This window comes from Durio zibethinus, chromosome 4 (assembly GCF_047325235.1).
Source record: "Durio zibethinus cultivar Kanyao isolate XHJ-2024 chromosome 4, ASM4732523v1, whole genome shotgun sequence".
Taxonomy (NCBI): domain Eukaryota; kingdom Viridiplantae; phylum Streptophyta; class Magnoliopsida; order Malvales; family Malvaceae; genus Durio; species Durio zibethinus.
The window spans coordinates 13,314,318-13,340,158 of NC_143165.1; the positions used below are offsets into that span (position 1 = coordinate 13,314,318).

General features: G+C 31.1%; 1 protein-coding gene and 1 pseudogene across 2 annotated transcripts; one reads left to right on the forward strand and one right to left on the reverse strand.

Annotated features, from left to right (window-relative positions):
• The first annotated feature begins 6,256 nt into the window (after positions 1–6,256).
• Positions 6,257–10,813, forward strand: LOC111288068 (putative disease resistance protein At4g27220). Of its 2 annotated transcripts, none has more exons than XM_022878825.2 (4): positions 6,257–6,435; positions 6,974–9,935; positions 10,019–10,178; positions 10,554–10,813. In XM_022878825.2, the coding sequence occupies exon 2, from the start codon at positions 6,987–6,989 to the stop codon at positions 9,876–9,878; it is 2,892 nt and encodes a 963-aa protein (XP_022734560.1). In that variant the 5' UTR covers positions 6,257–6,435; positions 6,974–6,986; the 3' UTR covers positions 9,879–9,935; positions 10,019–10,178; positions 10,554–10,813. The 2 variants fall into 2 exon arrangements, with proteins under 2 accessions (XP_022734560.1, XP_022734561.1); XM_022878826.2 differs by having other exon boundaries at positions 10,028–10,178.
• Positions 10,814–11,674: 861 nt separating this feature from the next.
• On the reverse strand, positions 11,675–13,023 carry LOC111288893 (pentatricopeptide repeat-containing protein At4g21705, mitochondrial pseudogene; annotated as a pseudogene).
• Positions 13,024–25,841: the final 12,818 nt, after the last annotated feature.

The window sequence follows — 25,841 nt, forward strand, 5'->3', positions numbered from 1 at the left end:
ATTAGGATGACATTCGTGGTGAAGTTGAAGTGTTTTAATTTTATTGTTCCTGTAATTGGAGACTGAAGGAGAAATGGTTTCAGCGGTACGCTGTCCCTGAGACAATCGATTTTTTTTTCTTTTTTGTCTAAGACATTCAATTGCTTTTAGTATAAAATTGAAATACAATACAATTTTCAATTATACAAATGATTGTTTTATTTTTTAGTATGATAATCGAATATTTTTAAATGAATAATTATATGTTATACTCAATTTTATTTTTATTATTTCGTTTATATTTAAATATATATTTTCATCATTAATTTTAATTTTATGATTATAATTTTCAACTGCTTTCACTATTTTTAATTTTAGTTGTGTGATTATATTCAATTGCTTTCACTATTATATTAATTAATCTTATCTTTACAATTATTTTTAAATTTTTTAATTCAATTTCATGGTCATACAAATCAACAGGAAATGACGTAGAAAAACAATGAAATGGTAATACAGCTTGATTTGGAATTTCTTATTCTCATGAACTGTTGTCTTAAGCCAATTGGATTCTGATGATGTAAAATGTTGAAGCAACGTTCCAATCAAATATTTTTCTTGTAGCAGTTTTACTGCTTTTTGAATAATAAATACATTACTTATAAAAAATTATATTTTTCTTGTATGAATTAAGAATTCGTTTGTTAATTATTATTTGCAGAAGATTCCCCTATGATACATGAAGAGACAGGTCCATTAGAAGCAAATTTCTACTCAGGTGAATGTATAATTGATCCAAATCAAGCATCAAGAAAGTAAGGAAAACCAATTGCTCGACTTCACAAGATTTTAAAGCTTAGATTGTTACTAGATGACGATGTTCAAGATGAAACAAATGTCTCAAGTAATCCAATTTTGTAGTCACTGATCAATATCCACTATTACATATCCAATACCAAGAAAGCTGTAATATTGCTGCGGGTTTACCTCATTTCATATGTAAATTTTGACATCGTGTATTGTAATGCCTAATATAAAATTTTAATCTCTCGTCGAAATTCAAGGCTCCTTCTCTCTTTCATGCTGAAATTATTGAAAAAAAATGACTTATTTTTATTATATACATATTTTCATTTTTAGACGTTGCCTATCTTTCTTAGCAAATTGAACTTTTACAATGAGTGAACATAGCTACCAAGCATGCTTGGAGGCAGTGTCTTAGACCGCCCTTAAAGGGCTGCCTACTTTGTACTCCCTGTTGTTCAAATGTAAATTTTAGCCCTTTTAGCAATTTAGACAAAGAAAAAGACATTGGAAATAGAAAAGTCAACAAAGACAGTCACTTGCTTTTATCATGCCGTGTGGAACCCACCATGAAAGCAGCACAAAGACCATAACAATTTACTCAGAATTTGCTGTACTCATGCCTTTTGGTTCATTTCCCTCGTTTTTGCCTTGCATTTTCTTTTTCTTCCTAAATCCCATCAAGTCGCTAACACAGATTTACAAAGCATTCTAACAGGTACCAAACTTTTGGTTTATTAACTAAAGACATTTGAAAGAATATGAGAGATTTGATTTCGAATTAAATTTTTTTATTTATATTAAAATTTTATTTTCATGATATAAAAAAAAAAAAAGCATTCTAACATTAGTTGATTCACTGTTTCTTTGCTCAATACAATTCTTCTACCGGGGTTCTACTCTTTTCTTCACTGTCTTCTTTTCGTCTTTTCTATTCAAGGTTTTGCAGGAGCATCACCTAGGGGCTCGAGGTAGGAAATTTAGTTCCTATATTTTAGTTATTTTTCATGCTTGTCATGATTTTGTTTTCACTATTTTTTTTTCATTAATGCTATTCCTTTTCCTCTTTTACTACTAATATTGACTTTTTACAATTATTTGTTCGATGATTTTCATTTTAACTTTGTTAATTTTGTGACTCCTTAGAAACATGAGTGTTATGATCATACAATCAAACGAAAAAAAATCTTAGAAAATGTGTTGAAATTAATCACTTCAGCTTTAAGTTTTGATAATGGTCAAAACAAAAGCCTTGATAATTGATAACAGTAATTGGGAGCTTGCTGAATTTCAAGTCCAAAGCTCTAACTTTTTAATTCTTTAGAGCTATGTTTTGGTGATATAAGTTAAAGAAAACATTATTACCTTTGAAAGAAAGAAGAAATAGGCAAGATCAGAATTTAATTAAATATGCTCCTTAGAAATTACTGCATCTTTATATTTACAAGGTTATAGTTATAAAGTCCATCAAATTGGTTTATGATATATATATATATATATTTGTTTTTATGTACGTAGAGACTTACATCCATGTATTTTTTTCTTTACTAAATTTTTTGAATCATGGTATCATAACGTATAAATTCGTAAATCATAATTAGATACAATTAAAGAAGTCATTACCAATATTTTTTATTTATGTGTGATTGATTATCTAATAAATCTATTCTTTTAAAGAAATTCTAAATTTTACTAAAGATCTCTAAAAGAATAGGTTATGGTCTACTAATTAGAACGAGATTCAAGAGTTCGATTATATATAGAGAAAGTTATAGCACCTTTACATGCCCGTCTAAAAAATAGTAGTATTTAATTTTAAAATTATCCTAAAATATTGATTCTAATGATATTCTATTAACATTTAAATTTTAGAAATAATTTTTAAAATTCTTCATCAATCTAGCAGAATTCTTAAAGATATTTTTTTTATCTCAAAAGTATTTAAGAATCTTATTCTTTTTTTGAAGAAGCTATGTCGTCTAAAAAACTTAATCATTTACTTTTTTTGTTAAATTTTTGTTTTATTGAAAATATATCTTATTCTTCCACCATTTTTGTCAAAATTAGAAATATTTTATCACATAGAAATTTCTTTGATAATCATCTTGCGATTACTAAGAATTTCATCCTTAGAATTTATTTTTTATTTTACAAGTTTTATTTCTAAATTTTTTATCATTTGAGTTAAATTTAGAAATATTTTTCTTAGAATCTAAACTCTTGTTATTTGTCATTTGTTACTTAATCTTTAAAAAGAAAATAATATGATAATTATTTTTTGAAGTCTCGTCTAAATTCTTCCACTATTTGGATTGAATTTAGAAAAAAAGACCTTTACCTAGAAATCTCATAGAAGTTCAATTATTTGTGATTTTTCTTAAGATTTCATCCCTAGATAATTGTTAAATATTTTCACACAAATTTTTAAAATATATTTTAAATTTTTATTTGAAAAAGAATACAATTATTTTTATTAAAATTTCATCTAAATTATTTTACCATTTTGATTAAGTTAGAAAAATTCTTTACTTAGAAATTTCTTAAAAAATTTACTATTTAAAATTTTTAAGAATCTCATCATTAGATGATTATTAATTCAATCTCAAAACTTTATTAAATTTATTTTTTTAAAATTAAAATTAAATATTAATTATTGTTATTAAAATTTTATCTAATTTTTTTTCTATTTGGGTCAAATTTAGAAAAAAAACTCAACTAAAATTTCTTAGAAATTAGCTATTTGTAATTTTTAAGAATTTTATTATTGGATGATTATTATTTACTCTAAAAATTTTATTAAAGTTTTATTTTATATTTATTATAATTATTTATTTTAATTTTTCCTAAAATTAATCATCCAAAATATTTCAAAAATAAATAAATGATAAAATAAAATAAAATAGATAAATAAATCAACCATTAAAATATTTTGCATCAAAGAGATCGGCTTAACTCGACGGTTGGCTAGACTCAGCTGCAAGAATAGGCGGATGGCTGGAAAAGCTCCAACATCGGCTCAGCTCAGCTGAAACAAGGCTGCTGAGAAGCAAGTTAAAAAATGGGTTACAACTGGGTCAATCTCCAAGCAATAAAATGCACGGATCTTGACGGATTTTAAAACCCTAAACGACGTCGTTTCAATCTGATTATGTAAAGCCCAAATCTCTTGTTTTCCTCTAAAGTTTTTTGCGCTCTCTCTCTGTACTTTCCTTTTCAATTTCTCTCACTCTAAAACCATATGAACATCGGTTGAATGCTTGCCAGTTTCTGAAAATGCTGCACTAGAAATTGGGAAGTTTTATTGAAAAGTCACTAAGATATGGGTATGATGCCGGATATTGGGAATTGTCATTGGGTTCCTCATCGGAAACTAGGAATATGGTTGGAATCTTGTCAGTTACTTCAAAGCCTGCCAAAAAATTCAAAATTTTTCTTAAAATTTTTCAAAAACACAAATTCAATTCTTCTAAGACTACTAGACCTTCCAATATTATCGATTTCTTCAAAATTTAATTGAATAAAACTCAAAAGAAACCTAATTCTACAAATGAATTTCTTCGAAAACTTTACTACCAGAAAACTTTGATCTACTCTCTATTTGTTGTAAATTCTCTCTATATTGTGTATCTCCCTATGTTGTGATTTAGGCATCTATTTATAAGAAAATTAACAAAGTCTTTGATGAATTTCCCAAAGAGATTGAATCCCTCAAAACCACTTTTGTTTTATCGTCATATAATCAAGTGGAAGTTATCTCCTAAAAAATTTTTTAATTTCCAATTATCTTATTTCCCAAATCTCATTACCCGATCATCACCAATTTTTTGTTAATTCTCAACCCTTTTATGTTAATTATCTTTTCCTTTTTTTTTTTAAATCACCTAATAAAATAATATAAAATTAAAGATAAATTAATAAAAATCAAAGATAAATAAATATAATTAAATAAGATAAAAGCTAATAATAAAATAATAAATAAATGATATATACAGATGAATAAAATAAAAATGAAAATCATACAAACCTAACAATAAAATAAAAATACAAATAAAATAGATAAGTGGATTTAGATTAGTTTGGGCTTGATTAGATTGGACTGAATTGATTTGAATCCAAACCAAATAGAGTGTTTATAGGACACTCTAAAAAACTTTGATGAGCAAATGAAAGACTTTATATCCTTTTAAATTAAAATAATTTACTTTTTAAATAGTTTACTTTTAAATTAAATTTTATGAAAAAAGTTATATTACAATCTATATCCTTATGCCTATTCCATCTTATTTCAACTTGAAACTTTTTGAACACATTAGCATTGCTTTTAATTTAAATTATTGGATTCAACATTTTATTTTTCTAGATCAATAGTTTTAACAAGCTCAAAATTTATTTCATCATTAATGGTAACTATTGGAAATTGATGAATGTATCATTTATATGAAAAAAAAAAAAAAGGAAATGATCAATTTATACAAAAAAAATTATATTTTTTTCTAACCACTAATTTTAATAAATTCAATGAATGAGATTAAATTTTTTTTGTGACTTATTTTTATCATCTCTTTAATTTATTGAAATTAATAATTAAAAAAAATAAAAAGATGTAAAACTTTTTTGATGTAATTTTATCCTTCCCCTAAAAAAATATTATAATTAATGTATAATAACTTGATCATATAATTTATAAGTACATGATTAATCCGATCTTAATAAATTAAATTGACTAATAATGTATTTGACAAATTAGTATATGTTTAACATTTTCTTAGATAATTATCTGAATATTTGATTTAGTAATTAATATATATATTTTTATTAAAAAAACAAAATCCTTTTTTTTTCAAATAAAACAAGGTTTAAGTTAATATTTCCTTTTTAGAAAGGAGAGAAAGAAAGTGGGTACAATTATCTATGAATTTGTTCACACAATTGGCAAAGAATGTAGAATTTTCTCAACAAAATACAAAAAACACAAAACCGTGTAATCCAAATAAAGATACGAAAAAACATTATTAAGTATCTTCTTCCTCTTAAATTCAATGTTGTTATTATTCTTTGAGTTTAGAAAGTAAGGTCACGTGGCTGTTTATGACCTCAAGTGTTGAAGGGCGATGCTCCAAGCAATGCCTTAGTTATTTGTTTTTGTATATAATTTAAAATTATTAAATTTCAATTATAAAGATGGTTTTTTTCCTATGATTTAACCTGCAACTGATAACGAAATATTAAGCCAAAAAAGTCAACAAAGACAGCTATTTGCTTTAATCATGGCGTAAGGAACCTACCATGAAAGTGGCACCAAGACCATAACAATTGACTTATAAGTTGCTTGAATCATCCCCGGTGCCACCTACCATGCAAGTAGCTCCAAGACCATGACTATAATAATTGACTCATAGTTTTGGTTTATTTCCTCGTTGTTTCCTGGCATTTGCCTTTTTCTTCTTAAATCCCACATTATTTTATTTTCCTTGGGTGAATATCAATCAAGTTACTAGCACAGATTTACATAGCCTTCTACCAGGAGTTGATTCACTGTTTCTTTGCTCAATACACTTCTTCTACCGGGGTTCTACTCTTTTCTTCACTGCTTGCTTTTGTTCGTTTCAATTCAAGGTCTTGCAGAAGCATCAGGCAGTCTAGTTGCTCAAGGTAGGAAATTTAATTTCGGTATTCTGTTTCTTTTCATGCTTGTCATAATTTTGTTTTCTCTTTTTCTTTTTCATAATGTTATTCCTTTTCCTCTTTCACTACTAATATTGGCTTTTTACAATTCTTTGTTTGATGATTCTCATTTTAACTTTGTTAATTTTGTGATTCGTTACAAACATGAGTGTTATGATCATGCAATCAGATTAAAAAAAATCTTAGAAAATGTGTTGAAGTTAATCACTTCGGCTTTAGGTTTTGGTAATGGTAACAGTAAAAGCCTTGAAAATTGATAACAGTAATTAAGAGCTTGCTGAATTTCAAGGCCAAGGTTCTAACTTCTTAATTGTTGAGAACTGTGTTTTGGTGATATAAGTTAACGAAATCATTATTACCTTTGAAGGGAAGAAGAAATGGGCAAGACCAGAATGTAATTAAAATATGCTCCTTCGAAATTTACTGCATCTATATATTTACATGGTTATGGTTATAAAGTCCATCAAAATGGTTTATGATATACATATTTGTTTTATGTATGTAGGGACTTTACGGCCATGGATTTTCTCCTTAATAAATTTGATGAATCGTGGGACACTCCAACAAACCTTGATGAGAAAATGAAAGACCTAAAGAGAAAACAGGCGGAACTAAATGCTCTAAAAGGAGACACGAAGTCAAGAACGACCGCAGAGCTGCATCCGAGAAAGAAACTAAAGAAAGAAGTTGAGTTATGGCTCGAGAATGTTGAAAGAATAAATGGCGAAATCCAAGACCTTGAACAAAAAATAGGAGAAAATAGTTTTGCCTCACGTGGATTCCTCAAAGGAAATGTTTTGAAGAAGATACAAGAAGTTGATGAACTTTATCAACGGGGTAAGTTTCCCAACAGTTTGGTAGTTGACAATCCTGGGTGGATTGGACAAGCTCTATCAACCACAACTTTATTCGGTGGTGCTGCAAAGACTTGTATGGAAGAAATTTGGGCCTGTTTGATGGATAATGACATTCAAAAGATTGGCGTTTGGGGGATGGGCGGAATAGGGAAAACAACCATCATGAAGCTCGTACACAACCAGCTACTGAGAGAGACTGAAAGGTTTGACATTGTGATATGGATCACTGTATCAAAGGAGATGAACATCATTAAACTGCAAAATAGGATTGCACGCGCAATGAAAGTATCCCTTGATGAAGATGAAGATGAAACAATAAGAGCAGGGATGATATACGAAATGTTAGCTCGTAAAGGCAAGTATGTGTTAATCCTAGATGATTTGTGGGACAAACTTTCTCTTGAAGAAGTAGGCATCCCTGAGCCTTCTAATGGGAGTAAATTAGTGGTAACAACTCGGTTATTAGATGTGTGCCACTATTTGAATTGTCGAGAAGTTAGAGTGCCTACTCTTTCAAATCCAGATGCATGGAGCTTGTTCTTGAAAAAAGTAGGTGAAGATGTTTCGAATCATCCAAATCTATTACCCATTATGGAATCAGTTGCTAAAGAATGTGGTGGTTTGCCCTTGGCTATTGTTACAATAGCAAGCAGTATGAAGGGTGTACGTGATGTTCATGCGTGGAGGGATGCACTCCATGAATTAAAAAGAAATGGAGAAACTGTGAAAAAGATGGAAGAGAAGGTATTTCAGCAACTTCAGTTCAGCTATGATCGTTTACGGGATGAAGAGCTGAAAAATTGCTTCCTCTGCTGTGCCTTATTTCCTGAAGATTGGGAAATTGAGACAGATGAGCTTATCCATCTTTGGATTGTGGAAGGGCATATAAAAGAAATGGATAGCATGCAACAAGAGATTGACAAGGGGCGTACCATACTGGATGAACTCAAAAGCAGTTGTTTGATAGAAAATGGTTATAAAGGTGGAGGTCGAGTGAAGCTGCATGATGTTTTAAGGGACATGGCATTGCGCATCACAAGTGTAAGACCACGATTCTTGGTGAAAGCTGGCATGGAATTGAACAGGCTACCTGATGTGGGAGATTGGAATGAAGATTTGGAGAAGGCTTCGTTGATGTGGAATGGGCAATTACAAATTCCATCCCGAATGCCACCCCCAAAATGCCCAAAGCTTACAACATTATTGTTGTCTGGATGCAATTTAGAGAGTATTCCAGAGTGTTTCTTTGAGCAAATGCATGGACTCAAGATTCTTGATCTTTCTTGGAATTCTATTAAGAGTTTACCAAATTCCATCTGTAATTTGGAAACTCTTACTACATTATTGCTTGGTTGGTGTGAGCAATTAGAGAAGGTGCCATCTTTTTCCAAACTTCAAGCTTTAAAAAAGTTAGACCTTAGTAGAACAACTATCAAGCATATACCTCATGGGATGGAAAGGTTGGTAAATCTCAAATATCTTGATTTGAGTAACACGCAAATAACAGAGGTGCCATCTTTTTCCAAACTTCAAGCTTTAAAAAAGTTAGACCTTAGAAGAACAACTATCAAGCATATACCTCATGGGATGGAAAGGTTGGTAAATCTCAAATATCTTGATTTGAGTAACACGCAAATAACAGAGATGGCCGATGGAATATTGGCAAAATTGACATCCCTTCAGCACTTAGCTGCATATGAAGCTGATTCTGGTCATAAATTTTTCGTGAGAGGAGAGGAAATAGGTGGATTGAGGAAGTTGGAATTATTTGAAGGGTGTTTACTTGACTGGAATGAGTGGAACAGTTGTGCCCAAGGTTTGCATGCTCGAGCAATATGGCCTCATCAATACATCATTTATGTGGGTCATCAATTCAAATGGAATGACTATTTCGGGGATTCGAAAAAAGTAATTGAATTTCGTGGTTGTGACATGATCTGTACAATTGGTATTAAGATCCTATCTGATGTTGAGGTTTTGAATATTAGGGAATGCTCTGTGGATTTGTGTGAAGAAGAGTCATTATTCTCATGGTTTATCCCAATGCCACATAACAATTTTTCCTCTCTTTCTCGGATTGATATACATGGTTGTGAAAATATAAAGAAGTTGTTCTCGTCCAATTGGGTGCTGCATAACCTCCAAAATTTGAATACTTTAGGTGTTGGTCTATGTTGGGATATGGAAGAAATAATAGCATCAGAATCAGAAGTGGAGGGAGCAGGAAATGGCGTTGCCATCAAACTTACATTTCCAAGATTAAAGAAATTGGAATTGTGGGATCTACCAAAATTGAAGAGCATTTGTGGTGCAAATGGAGTAATGGTTTGTGATTCTATTGAGCTGATTGAAATAAGTGATTGTCCAGAATTAAAGAGGATACCTCTGCATCTTCCCTTGCAAGATGATGGCCAACCATCTCCTCCTTCCTCTCTTAGAAGAATTCAAGCAAATACAAAGTGGTGGGAATCGGTGGAGTGGGACCATCCACATGCCAAGTCTCTGTTGGAGCCCTACTTTCACAAGTTGGAACTGATAGTTGCCTGTTCGTAGAAATGCCTGACCACTACAGCAGTCTATGTTTCTTTGATCAAATGCCTTATCATAACGGTAGTATATTTCTCACACTTTCTTTCTTTCTTTCTTTCTATTTTCACTTTCTTATATGTTAATCTCATTATTGACCTTTCCAGTTTTCTTAGAGATCTTTCCAGCACACCGAGGATTATTTGTCATGATTATTTCGCAGCAGTAGCAACAGCAACAGCTCACACACTTTGATGTTTGGAACTCTCTTGATGCATGTTCTTTTCAAGTCTGATATGTTTCTGCTTTCTCGTTGATGTTTACAAGGTTTGTGGAATTTTGGTCATATTCTTCAATTGCTCATATTTGGATTGAATTCTGTTCTGGATCATCTTGAAAAAACTAATTCTTTTTTCACAAAAACTTTAATCAAGTTCTTTATGGCAATTCCTTAAAATGCTTTGTTGAAATTCAAAACCTTTAAAGATAATTCTTTGTTGAAATTCATATAAACAAGTAAAGCACATTTTGAAATAAAGATGAAAGGTTATCTTGATTTTCACCATGATTTTAAAGAATTATGCATTAAGCTAGAAATAATTTCTTCAAGAACAAACTTGAGGATTAATATTTTCTTTTTTGCTTTATATTGTTATTATATATAACTCTAATTCATGTTTTTTTTGTTCTTATCTTTCCTAGATACATTACCTACTCGAGGATTAGAAATGGCGATTGCTCACTGTAAGATTGAAGTAGAATAGTAAATTTCACTCCTTTGCTGAACACCAAAGTTCCTCTCAATTCGCTTAAATCATCTTCACCAACTTCAGAATTACCTCTGTTTTCTAGTGTAATATTTGTTGGCTATGTACTTTGTTTCATGTCTGTTACAAAAACATGTCATGACTTTCTCTTATTAATCATCGAAAACTAAATGCTCTGGATTTGATTGTTGGCCAGATTCTGTTACCCCTAATTCTGCTGCAAAGCTGTTGGTTATGTTTCCTTTGCAGTATAGATATTTCATTTCAAAATTAATTGCTGAAGTTGGAAAGAACCTTATGAAAGAAATTTGTGCATATTTGATGGATGATGGTATTCGGGGATTGGGAGGAGTAGGTAAAACATTATTACTAGATGACGCTGGGAAACGAGTTCTATTGAACTGCATCAATATGGATTGGATCAGTAATCACAATGAGAAAAATTGATTGATTGACCTTCAGTTTATTTCCTATAAAGATTTTTGTACTTTTAAGTCTACAGAAGCTCACGAATTGGCCTCCACTAAAACAAAATAGCTGCATGAAGATTCTTTTTCCACTGGCACCCACCATGAACGTGGCACCAAGACCATAATAATTGACTCTTATTTCTCTTGTTTTTTTTCCCTTGCATTTTCCTTGGCACTTGCTTTTCTTCTTCCTAAATCCCACCCTCGTCATTTTTTTCTTTGAGTGAATATCACATGAATCTTCAACTGCTTTTTTATAAGTAATATCACTTGTTTCTTTTTCACCGTCTTTGAAAGTGGAGCAATGTGTCACTTTCTTTTCCTTTTTTATATCCCACTTGTTTTTAAATTACTAGGATGATTAAACTGGAACAAGCTGTCCCACTTGTTATTAAATCCAATAAGCAAAATGGGATAAAGACAAGTCAATAAATCTACACATAATTTCAGAGCGGGTTCCTCATAGAGATAAGAAATAAACATATTAACAATGAGGAAGAACAAAATGATCGTTACAAAACTTTCAACGTAGCAAGTTCCAGTAACAGATCATCATTTGATCAGATTGACTGCTAAAAGATTCTATACCAACCAACACCGATACTTAAGTGGTTATTAGCAACTCCACCATTTATGGAATACAGCCGTATTAAAAATCATTTAAGGTTTCTGCTCTCCAAGGCTAAGGATCTTCATTGTTTCCTCATCTTCATCTATTTTATCGTCCCTCATGCACTCCAAAAGCCCCTCTACTTCTTTGCCATTTCTGATAAATGCCTTCAAGAGAGCATGGTACATATCTCTATTTGTTGGAACCTTAGTTCTCTATAATTTCACAAAAGCTTCTGCATCTTCAACTTCTGCATTGTCACCTACCCATCTCAATATGCTAGATATTAAACTTGTTTTTGGCCTCCAATCTTTATTTTCTGCCAGCAGAGCAAGAGCTTCTTTAAAGCACTCAAAAGCCTTCTCAATGTTGTTCTTATTCACATATCCAGCTGCAACAATAGACCAACTGTTCGGAATTGCTGTCTTCCTTCTCTTGATTATATCCTGTAGCATTGCTTCGGTCTTTTCCACAAAACCTTTCTGACAATATCCAATAAGAGGAACATTTGGCACTCCGAAATCATAATTCTTACAAGATGACTCCCACTCTTTAAGCAACTTTTCACTTTCTTCAAGCTCGCCAAGCTTCACCAATGAACCCAGCATCCATATGTAGTTTATGTTGGTGTGCTTCTTACATTTGGCCTTTTGAAGGCCCCACAACAATTTCATTTCATCTAAGTTTCCTAAACTAGCATACATTGATATCAAACGTTCATAGCCTATTGCATTTTTGACTACTTTCTTCTCACATTCCTTCAAATTATGAAGTGCCTTTTCATTAAGACCTGCTTTTATGTAGTGGTTTGCCACTACGGAATAAGTACCCAATCCATTGGAATGTTCTGTTGGCTTTCCATTTCTTGTAGAACCTCCCCCATGCTGTTATAATCAGCTCTTTCCCCATAAGAATTTATAGAAATTCTGTAGCTGAATATGTGAGGGGAGACACCATTCATCTTCATCTCCAACAAAACGTCAGGTACTTTTTCCAGTTGACCTACGTTGGTGTAGAGGCACGTGAGGTTATTATAGTTGAGAGGAGAGGAAAGAAAACTCATCTCCCTTATATTCTTCATATGGGAAAGGGACTCATTGATAAGGCCTTCTCGAACATTGCAATTTAAAAGAGCATCGTAGGTGTGGACAGTTTTATCTTGGTCTTTCATGCTACAAAAGAAGTTTTCTGATGACCTTTGGCCATGAACTCTGTTGCAAGAAAGCCTCATCAGCTGCATCATGTAGACATGGGCTGTTAATGTGTGATGAAAAATTAGATGTGTGTTGGTGGTTTATGAAAGTTAGATGTTTGTTAGTGGTTTATGGAAGTTAGATGTGTGTTAGTGGTTTATGAAAGTTAGTTGTGTGTTAGTGGTTTTTGTTTATGGCTTGAAAATAGTAAGATCATGCCTTGTGACTAGTAGTCATTCTAGCTTTATGTTAAAATCCTTTTGTATTTAAGGAAGTTGCATCGAATGAATAAGTAGTACAACATTTTTAGTTTCATATTCTCATTGTTCATTCTCACAAGTTTTTTTTTTTTTTTTTGTTTTCATAAACCAACAAAATTGGCATTAAAGCCAAGCTTCTTGAGCAATCTGTGAGTTGGGTGAACCAAAAAAAAATATTACAAATAAAAATCCTCTACACAAACATAACAACACATAAAACCCTTAGTCAAATGGAGTCAGATAAGACATTCTCAATTGAACCACCAGTCTTTAATGGTAACAACTATCAAGCTTGGGCTATTAGAATGGCAGTATATTTGGATGCTTTGGATATGTGGGAAGCAATGGAGGATGACTATAAAGTTCCTACATTGCCTGCTAATCCAATAGTTGCTCAGCTCAAGAATCATAAGGAGAAAATGACTAGAAAGTCAAAAGTAAGAGCTTGCTTATATTTTGCAGTTTTAAGCACAATATTCACTAGAATCATGAACCTACAATTAGCCAAAGAGATCTAAGAGTATGTTAAGAAAGAATACCAAGGCAATGAGAGGACAAAAAACATGCAAGTGCTGAATTTGATCAAAGAATTCGAGATGCAAAGAATGAAAGAATCAAAATTCATCAAAGAGTATTCTGACAAGCTGCTTAGTAATTGTGAACAAGGTGAGACTATTTGGTAAGGATTTTTCTGATGAGAGAATTGTGCAAAAAGTTCTGGTTACATTACTTGAGAAATGTGAAGCTAAAATTTTTTTTTTAGAAGAGTCAAAGGATATATCAAGCATTTCCTTGGTAGAGTTGGTGAATGCATTGCAGGCACGAAAACAAAGAAAGATGATGAGACAAGAGAATTCTATGAAAGGTGTTTTTCAAGCGAAGGCACAGAATTCAAGATGAGGTAAAGAAAAAAGGAACAATAGGAAGTAAAACAAAAATAAAACTGACAACAATGCAGGCAACAACAAAAGCAAGAATGGAACTTATCCACCTTGCTCGCACTGTAAGAAGACCAATCATCCACAGAAGAAGTGCTAGTGGAGGCTAGCTATTCAATACAAAAAATATGCTCAGATTGGGCATATGAGAAATATTTACAAGTCACATAAGCATAGAGAGGAAGCAAATGTCACTACTGAACAATATCAGGAGAAGCAGTTGTTTGTTGCAACATGCTTTGCAACGAATAGCAGTTCTAGTGACTCTTGGCTTATTAATAGTGGTTGTACAAATCATATGACAAATGATCAAGAACTTTTTAAAGAACTTGATAAAACTGACATTTCTAAAGTCAGGATTGAAAATGGTGAATACATCACAGTTAAGGGCAAATGAACAGTGGTCTAAAGAGCCTAACAGGATTGAAATGCATTATTAATGTTTTATATGTGCCTGACATTGATCAAAACCTGCTTAGTGTTAAACAACTGCTTGAAAAGGGTTTCAAAATATTATTCAAAGACAAATGGTGTAAGATTAAATATGCAAAAGGCATAAATACATTTAAGATAAAAATGAGAGAAAAAAACTTTGCTCTGAATCTAATGGAAGAAGAGCATATAGCCTTTTCATATAACACAAGTAATGCAAAATTATGGCATAGGAGGCATGGGCATTTCCATCATACGGGACTTCTTTATATGCAAAAACATGATCTGGTGAAAAGAGTACCATTGCTAGAAGAAAAGATGGTAAATTGTGAGGCTTGTCAATATGGCAAGCAAGTCAGAAGTTCTATTCCTCAAACTGTATGGAAAGCAACACACAAGCTTAAACTAGTTCACATAGATGTAGGAGGACCTAAAAAAATATCATCTTTAAATGACAGTAAATACTATATTGTATTTATTGATGATTATACTAGATTTTGTTGGATTTATTTTCTTAAATTCAAATATGAGGTTGTTGATATATTTTGGAAATTTAAAGTATAGGTGAAGAATCAAAGTGGTTGTAGAATATAGGTAATAAGGTTAGACAATGGAAAGGAATATACTTCGATAGGTTTAACAAATTTTGTGAAGAAGTTGGTATTAAGCACCAACTTACGGCACTCTATACTTTACAGTTAAATGAAGTAAGTGAAAGGAAAAGTAGAACCATAATGGAGATGACAAGGTGTATACTATATGACAAGGAGCTACCAAAGAAATTATGGGCAGAAGTTGCAACATATTAGTCTTTCTATTAAACCAACTACCAACAAAAGTTCTGTAGAAGAGAACTCCATTTGAAGCGTGGTTTGGTTATAAACGAGACTTACAGCATTTAGGAACCTTTGGTTGCCTATGTTTTTCTTATATGCCATAGGTATAAAGAGACAAACTAGACAAAAAGGCAGAACTAAGAGTCTTTATTGGATACAGTAGCTCATCCAAGGCTTATAAAATTTTTCAACCACAAAATGAAAAAATTCTTGTGAGCAAAGATGTTAAGTTCATAAAGGATAGATAATGGAATTGGAAAGAGTCAGAAAATGAGCAACACTCAAAGTTTTAGCAAAATCCTAAGGATGACATAGGTGAAGTACCAGTCAGAGGTACAAGGCCATTACTTGATATTTATAAAAGCTACAAAGTTGCTATTTTTTAGCTTGCAGAGTTTAAAAGGGCAAAGAAGGATGACAAGTGGATTAAAGCAATGAAGGGGAGCTTAAAACGATTGAAAAGAATGACACTTAGGAGCTAGTGGATAGACCTCAACATAAAAAACCTATAGGTGTCAAATGGGTTACAGAACCAAACTTAATGTAGATGGTTTTGTAAACAAATATAAAGACAGATTAGTTGTGAAAGGGTATGATTAAATGTTTGGAGTAGATTTCTTTGAGACTTTTGCTCTAATAGCACGACTTGATACAATCAGAATGCTATTTTCCTTGACAACATAAAAGGGATGGAAAGTTTACTAGCTAGATATAAAATCTACATATTTAAATGGTTATTTACAAGAGGAGATCTTTGTCGAGCAGCCAGACGGTTTCCAAGTCAAGGGATAAGAGGAAAAGGTCCACTTGTTAAAGAAGGCCTTGTATGGCCTTAAACAAGCTCCCAAGGCTTGGTACAGCAGGATTGATGAACACCTGCTAAGTCTTGGTTTTGTTAAAAGCCTAAGTGAAGCTACGTTGTATGAAAAAGAAACTGATGCTAATTTGATCATAGTTTCTATATACGTTGATGACATGCTTGTGATAGGAAGTGATGAGGAGCTAATAAAGGAGTTTAAGGCCAAAATGCTCAAAGTATTTGAGATGACAAACCTTGGTTTGATGTCCTATTTTTTGGGAATGAAGGTGAAGCAAAATTAGGATGGAGTCTTTATATGTCAAAAAAATATATAAGGGAAATACTTAAGAAATTTCATATCGAGGATTGCAAATGCACAAATACCCTAATGAATCAGAAGGAAAAATTTAAACAGTAAACTATGTCTTTAAAGCTATTGAGGCAATGAGGAATGTTGCAAGAATGCCTCATCAGCTACATTATGCAGACATGGGTTGCTAATGTGTGATAAAAAATTAGATGTGTATTAGTGGTTTATGAAAGTTAGATGTTTGTTAGTGGTTTATGAAAGTTAGATGTATGTTAGTGGTTGGTGAAAGTTAATTGTTGTTAGTGGTTTTTGTTTATGATTTGCAAATAGGAAGATCATGCCATGTGACTAGCAGTTATTCTGGTTTTAGGTTAAAATCTTTTTGTATTTAAGGAAGTTACATCGAATGAAGAAGTAGTATAACATTTTCATTTTCATATTCTTATTGTTCATTCTCACTAGTTTTTTTTTTTTTTTTTTTGTCTCTGTAAACCAACAAACTCTACCAATTAGATCCAACTGCACAGCACAGCCACTAGATGAAAATTTGAGGTTATTGCTACTCATCCATTTAGAAACCTGCTCTGCCAAGAACCCAACATATAAGCATGCAAGAAATATGCAAACTCTAAAACTCATGCCTTCGGCAGAGCATTTGGTAATCGGACAGAGGATTTTCTACTTTACTGCATCCATGATGGAAATGGATAGTTGCAAGAATGAAAGAAAGATATTTACAGTGTTGCAAAAGATATATACTATATGTTTACATGCCTACAGCTAAAGATGAACAGTAGTTTTTTAAATACTTCAGGATTTAAACTTTACTCAATGGAACTAAAAGAGTCGAGGACTCTATGATCAGACCACGCAACTGTTGGCAATTAATAGGATTTTAGTAAATCTTAGTGGTGAAGTTTTACCTTTTAGTACTTATCAGGATGGTAGTCTCAAATATAGAGGGATTGCAAAGCTATCAACCTCTAAGCATTGGAGCATTTCCAGCCTCAAATCATGACATCTTTTTTTTTTTTTTCAAATTCAAATTTAAAGTGCATTTAAATCAGCGATGGGGTTATCAATTTCTTTGAGGGTTTAGATTTTTTTGGATAAAAAACAGCAAAGAACAAAAAACCCAGATTTTCTTTTCCTCTCCTTTTTACCATTTTGCAATCATCTTCCATATTCCAACCAATCAAAACATAAGCTATATGACAGAAAAATCTCATTCCTTTGCTCCAAGTCATGACTATAACGCCTACGAATACATAGGTACGGATGATAGGCTGTAGCTGGAATTCGTTGACATTTTTTCCTTCTTTAACCCACTGTTGAAGAACTGGATCTACACTGCAACTTGGGTCTCCTACAGCATTGATTCTTGAATGAAGGTTGTTTCTTTTTATCGGGTTTGGTTTCAAAGAATATGTTCTTGATATTGCCAACATCACATTTGTTGGTAAAATTTTGGTCTTGTTGTATAAGATTGTGAATAAGGTTCTCGACGCCATTGAAGTCAAGGGCATTCAGGTTTTGCGGTTGGAGTGATTTATGCACTGTTGGGTCAGCAAAAATTGGGTTTTGACTTTGTGGCCCAAAAATATACAGCACAAAAATTACAATCCTCCTCCTCAAAAAACACTTCACATATTTTCATTTTTATCTTGTCAAAAATTTTCAATTTGACCTTTTCTATATTTATTATTGAGAAAAAAAAATATAATTTTGAAATTTTGAATGAAGTAATTTTCAAAAATATTTTTATAAATATTCATTATTTAAAATATTTAAAACGATAGATTTCAAAATTAAAAAAACAAAAAGCCTAAGGTAAAGAGGTGTAGAGCTTTGAATAAGATGGATATGTACAAGAAAAAGTGAAAAGACTTTGTAATAGAGAAGGGTCTATTTGAAACCCTCATTGGCCTCTGGTATGACATATTAATGAGTTTTAATATTTCAATACCGACATTGAAGAGTTTGTCTATAGGGTTATTAAGACTTGAAAAACACGAAATTCAGATAAATGATCCATCTCTTGAGTAGCGGCATCTTAAGGTGTTCCAGCAGCAAGATATAGAGGAATTAATCTGCTGTTTGTTAATATGGTTCGATTGGAGCTAGATGTTGGCTTTAATGGTTGGAATTTGCTATCACTCTTCCTTGAAAATTCTCATATTCTACAACCTCTTTGTTAATCTGGTTCGATTGTTATTCAATAGGTCAGGATATGTATTTGAAGAGGACAAAGGATAAAACAGGTTAAAGTTTCCCTAACCAATTATTACCATACCAATTTTTGGCATCTGTCTAGCTGCTCCAGGAATTAATTGACATTGGAGATGAAAAGCAGTGGACACTGCCAAAGCATGTTCCATAATATTGTTTGTCACACCTGGAAACAAATCACCACTCATTATCCCGAAAGAAAGTTTAGTAAAGGTGTGCTCATCTTCCTTCCTTCTCATATAACTTTGTCTTGCAATTTACATGATATTTAAGGTAGAGAGGGAGGGCACATGCTATTAAACTTCAACATGCAAATTTTCAGACATAATTAGAAAATTAAAAATATGGATTCTTTAATGTAATTATCAAGATTGGAAACTTATAAAGAAGAAAAGTACTACTTTTTATAATCCTTTTCCTTTTTTTTTTTGTTTTTATTTTGAGCTACACCGAATTAAATTGGAATTCAAGACTCTCATCCTTGAGGTCGTCTCCAATGCCACTTTTTTATTTATATTCTTGTTCAATTATATTACAAAAAGCTATGATCAAAACAACACGGTTAGGAAAGTGTTAAAATATGAAGAGCATTTTTTACGGGTTAAGATGAAGAAAAAAAAACACATGTTAAAGTCTTACAAGTTATGACAAGTGAGGATGAACAATTGGTGGGCTAGTCCCTTTTTGGGGGCCAAGTGCAAGAAAACAACTCAAACCAATGTAAAAGGAAAAATTAGAGAATTAAGAAAATTAAAAAAAAATGTTTAGTCTAAGGTGATGATAATTCCGTAAGCAAATTTAATAACGTATCAATTACGTTGGTGTAAGTTGATTGTATGGTTAATGTATAATTATCATTTTTTTCAAAATGATTGGTTTTTAATTTCACATTCTTCAAATAAAAAAATGTCTCAACTCCTTAATTAAAGAAATTCAAAGAATAGAAGATATGAACAATGTGAGTTAGGGTGGAAGAGAGTCTTATATTTATACTGTTTTTTATCTACAATATTTGGTATATGAAACGTCTAAAGCCTTGGAAAATTTTGTACAAAGAAACATGATCCCTTAAATAACGGGATACGGTTGAAAAAAAATGCAAATAACCGTTTGATAAATTTGGCTGCTAAGAAGCTTACTGGAAAGCCAACTGAGTTGACTTCGTTGGATTTAGCTTGGCTTATTGCATGGCTCCTGTTTGCATGAATAGTGAGTTGACTCAGTTTGCATGTCGCTATTTGCACGGCAGTCACTGTTTGCATGGCTGTTTTACTTGCATGGTTGCTGCTGAGTTGACTCGGCTGCACTGTTTGCGTGGCATTGTTTACATGGCTCTTTAACAAGCTTGAATTCAGATTATCTATTTACACCAAGGCAAATACATAACAAGGGTAACTTATGTTCAAGAAGATTAAAGACACATGCTTATAAATTCAACAAATTATAAATGAAGAAAAGGAAACTGCCTTTAACAGCTGAGCCTGGTAGTTGTGAAAAAAATAACAGAAACAATGTCCTCATAATTAGTTTTACATTTGAGTGACTGACGAAAGCATACATGCAACTTACAGTTTCAAAGAACTTGATACCATACTCATCAGCAAGAACTTGACCTAGCTTTCTAAGGCCAAGAATTATAGATTCACCTGCAACTCATCTTTTTGTCACACTTATTAAAGTGTGAGTGTGGACAGACTACAAGAAGCAAAGTCAGTCATACAAGTCATGTAACAGAGAAGGGGTTGCCTCCCAAATTAACGAACCCACAGTCTAACCCACCAACAAAACAAGATAAGAAATTCTATAAACAAGCAAACGGGTAAATCATATCCTTTTGCTCTCATCCATGTCAGCCTTGCTTGACCCAACCTGTTCTGCTCATCCCCTTAATAGCCTGAGAGGCCACCCAATATGCAGAATTATTTGCATTCCGCCTAATTAAATAAAAACTAAAATTTACATATTGTTAGTTTGGTGTCATTCTAAATTTAATAAATATCTAATATCTCGTAGATTTATTATTAATTGATTTTAAATTATATGCTTAATATATATTATTGATTTTTTCACTGAACTCTATTAATTTATTAAATTTAAATTTTATTAAAAATTTAATTATATCATTTTTGTTAAAAAACTTTACAAACTTCATATAAAAAATTTCATTTTTCTCTATCCCTTATAATATGCCATATTGTCCACTTCTTAAGTCTTCTTAGGGCAATGGCTATCTAAAATGTCTGAAAACCGTCAACTTTTTAGACAAGCCGGTAGATTTGTGTTTTTAAACTGATTTAGTCGAAGGGAAGAGATTTTTTTTTTTTTTTAATGTAATGGATGTATTACAGTTTGTTTTTGTTTCTTAGGGCTATTGGATGAAATAATTTTTTATTCTATTTTAACACATTATTATCTTTCTTAGCTACCACGACACGCTTACAGTTAGTCTATTGGACTTTTTCCTGGGGGCAACCTTTATAACCTAAGAAATGAAACATTTAGGAAATAGAGAAATCATTATAAAACACAATCACTAGTTGACTTTGCAAATCCAAATAAAATGTATGAAAAAAGGCTATACAACGAATAAGTAATAATTTAATTACAATTAGTTTACAATTTGCTTTGAATATTATTACTTTTGACACTGGGTAACCTAATCTATGAAAGGAAAAAGTTTGGAAATAGAGAAATTAATATAAAACACACTCACCACTTGACCTTGCAAATCCCAACAACAAAATATAAGAAAAAAAAATAGGGGAGTAGAGAAATGTGTAAGTCGACCAAAGATTCAATTTTTATTTATTTATTTATTAAATTTAATAAACAATCATGAATAAAAATTTCATTAACTAAACAAACAAATTATTATATAATATATTCATTTATATTCAATTTTTACTTAATCGACTATGAGTTTTTATAGCAGATATTCCCACTCTTTTTGAGTCTTTGCTTCTGGCCAAATACTCTGATAGAATTCTCAAATTGGGATTCGACTATGAAAATAAAGCTTGGAGAAAATACTCTTCTTGCATTCCAAATGGCTTTTCATTTATTGATGCATTAGTGGTATGCAACCTATGAATCATGCTTTGTCATTTTGTTTACAAAAGTTTAGAGATCTGATGGTTTTTGCAAAGATAGCTAGTGAAAGATTACACCATTTTTCAATATGCTCAAATAGATAAACTACTTCTATCTCAATATAGCCTAAGACCTTGGGGAAAATGACCAACCCATATATGACTAAAGCAAACACATTCATTCCCTAATCATCATCTAGATGTTTGACAATGAAATCTCGGAGAATCTCTTATGGGATACCTTTATGCTCTTTTTTTTTGCGAACATATAAATCTATGATCTCTTTTCCCACTTTTAAAATTTGGACTAGCTTCTTGCAATTTTTTATTTGTGCTTCTTCATATATATTCTGTCTAGATATAATAGATGCATACCCACTAAAGTAGAATGCTCATCTATCGTTGACACCAAATCAACCTTATTAAAGATAAAACAACAGTAAAAGATCCTAAAATTGTTTCGTCACTTTAATGAGTGAGTTATCAACCTCCACTGATAAGAGATATGCAATATGCCCAAACTTTAAACAAAAAGCTTCCTCTCTTGAAGAAGTCATGCTATTTGATAGGCTTTTCAAATCATTCTGTTTAAGGAGCAAGTGAACTTCCCTTGGTAGTGTAGAGATATGACTAAGTGGTAAACTATCTCTTTCTTCTTGTTGTCTCTTTTCTGACTCTATCTTTACATCTATAGGCGAGTCACATTTGAAAAGTATAGATAAGGCACAAACCTGATGTTTTGTGGATTCCATGAAAACTTTTATTAAAATAACTTTTAGGGTAAGAATACTATGCAATCTATAAGTATGTTTATGAATATGCACAATAAGAAAAGAAATAAAAGAAGACAAGGAAATTAGTTAGTCATTTCAATAATAAAAAACATAGAATAAGCACCATATAACAAGTACGATAATAATTTGACCTTGATTTTGGATTGACTACAAAGGGTGAAAAAATAAGGTTCTATCTATTGTTGGGTTCTTAAAGTTAACTATATCCAGTTTGGGTTAATTCTAAAAGGTTCCCAAATTATTTCTTACATTATCATCCATCACAGATTAATAAGGCACTCAGATCCTCGCCCATCATAGGTTGCAAGTGAAAAGGGTTCAATTTGAGTGGGAGTGTTTCACAGGCCCATGCAAAGACATGAAATCTCACGAGGGCATAGGTACTTCATTCCTTCCTGAAGGTAGAGCTTAGGTGGAAAGCTTATGTTATGCTTATGCAAATGAATAACAGAGATATATATGCAATAAATAACTAATTAAGCAAGTGTAAACAATGAAAAGAAATAAAAAAATAAATGAATAATTAAGCAAGTATAAGCAATGAAAAAAATAATCTTAAATTTATTAAGCAAGGCTTGGACAATAAGAAATCATTTGCTGGCCTGATTCTTGATTGTCCCTAGTGGAGTCGTCAAACTGTCATAACGTATAGATCTATGGGCCTCCTGCTAGACATGGATTAGAAAAGTCACCGCCAATATTTTTTGTTTGGGTGTGATTGGTCACCTAAAATAGATTCTGATTTGAGGAACTAGATTTAGGTTTGAAAGTATGGTTACTTGTAAGAAAGGTTATAGCATCTTCACAGTGCCCTTCAAAAGAATGGTACCAGTTTGATCTCAAATTATCCAAGCCTTATCATATTTATAATTTACCAAATTGTTTAATATTGAAAATTAGTCTTAAGATTATCCCAATAGTTTGGTAACAATTTAAGATAATTCTCTCACCTCATGAATGTTTATGGAGACTAATGTTCTACTTTGAAGAAGCTTCGTCTTCGAATTTATTAAAATATTTTATTTTGAAAAATGAGTAAAGTCTCATAATAGTTTGGTATGACTTATTTTAAGCAGATTTCCTAATAGTTTCATGAGATTTTATTATAAAAAGATTTGTAAGAATTTTGAGAATTTCATTAAGTCTTTCAATATTTTGTAAGACTTAATTTGAAGGAATCTTTCAATAGTTTAGAGGATAAAAATTATTTTTTATTTTTTATATTTCTTTTATATTATTTTTTTAAAAAATGATTTATGAAATTTCTTAATAGTTTAGTGGATTCTGTAAAATTTAAATCGATAAAATCCTCTAATAGTTTGATGAGATTCATGGATTTATTTAAAAAAGATTTCTCTTTTTTTATTGTATTTTTTTCCTATTTATTTATTATTACATTTAAAAAACATTTATTTGAAATATTTTTTTATTTTTCTTTATTTCTCGAAAGAAAATATTTTTCTTCTTTAAAATATTGAATTACCAAATACAAATGAATAAATAAACCCATAAAAAATTGAAAAAAATAGACAAAAAATAAATAAAATCAAAAAATAAAATGAAAATAAAAAAAAAAGAAAACCTGTGATCGGGTCGGGTTAGTATTAGGGTCAACGCGTTGATTCTTGGCAGGTTACCCGTATAATTGAGTTTTCTAAAACGGTGTCATTTTGACATCCTATAAAAGTCACTTTTCTGCATTCTTGCTCGGAAGCCCCCTGCTCTTCCTCTCTTTAGATTGAAAAGCTCTAACTTCTCTCTAGAAATTTCTCAAGAATATCATCAGAGATTCAATAGAAAACTAGAAAAACCCATCAGTTTTTGGGAAAGTTGTTAAAAAATTTAACAAAAAACTGAAAAATCCATCGATTTCTAGTAAAGTCATCGGAATCCCATTGAAAAATTCAACCTCGTTGGAAAGTTCAACCAAAAATTTCAAAAACTCATTAGAAAATTCATCCAAACCTAGATTTTTCCAGAAAAATCCTGAAATTTCCCAAATTTGCCAAGATTTCTTCAAAAACTCTCCACATCTTTTATCTTACCTCCATAAACCTAAACCCAAATACAAAAACTTCAAATCAAACCTAGACAAAAAATCAAATTTCCATAAATTCTTTACTACCAAAATTTTCTAGAACACCAACTCTTCTAAAAAAATCAACCGTTTCCCCGAAAAATCAACTATCCTTTCCTTTTGATTGTGAGTCCAATTTATAGACAACCTTTAGGAGCATTTTTAGGAAACAGACAGAATCATCCTAGGCTTAAATCCTGATATTGGGTTCTGTCCGAGCATGATCTTAAGTCTCAATTGATTTCAGTAGTTATACTGATCCAATTTTGCATTAAAAACCTTGACTACGTTGATGGGATTCTGATTTGAAATTTTAATTTCACGTGCAAATTGAAACGAAAGGAAAAGAGAATAAAGACAAAATTAATAATAATAATAATAATAGTATAATAAATATAGTATAATGATAATGATAAGAAGAATAATAATATGATAATGTACAATATAATTAGTATAATAACACTAATAATAATATTATACTATAATATTATATTATATTATATTATAACATGCAATACTATATCAAAAATAATAATAATAAAGAAAATCGATCCTGATTGGTCCCGAACATAAATAGGTGTTTACAAATGGTAGATCCTTTAAGTAGCCCTCAAAAATTTTTGAAATTTTTTTATACATACATGATTTTCATAATAATTTTAAATTTTTTTAATAAAAAAATTAGTTTGGCCCCCTCAAACTTAAATTTATTGTGTTGATATATATTATTCTTTACTTTATGTATTTATATTGGATACATAATTAAAGTAAATTTTTTGTATCTAAATACTACAACTCTCAATTTCAAAAAATAAATTACAATTCTTTAACTTGTGTTTGCTTATTATAAATGATTTTCAATTTAAAATGAATAAATTTGTCAACAAAATATTTTTCACTAAATTAAATTTAATACATATGCAAGTATTATAATAACTAAAACCGACTTGACAAATATCCAATTATGATTTTATTTTCAACCAATTTTTTTACTATATGTATGCTCATTTTATTTGAAATTTGTTACATGTCAAAATAATTAATATAATTAGTTTAAATACCTTTTCATTTTTCATAATGTAAAAATATCATGTAAAAAATTAGTCTTTACTTTATTGTTTTAGAATTTAATTTTTATTTAAAAAAATATTTTTGTGATTTTTTTCACTTTAATACTTTAAATATT

Excerpts from the sequence above, each read along its gene's own strand:
- LOC111288068 (XM_022878825.2), top strand. The coding sequence starts at position 6,987 with ATGGATTTTCTCCTTAATAAATTTGATGAATCGTGGGACACTCCAACA.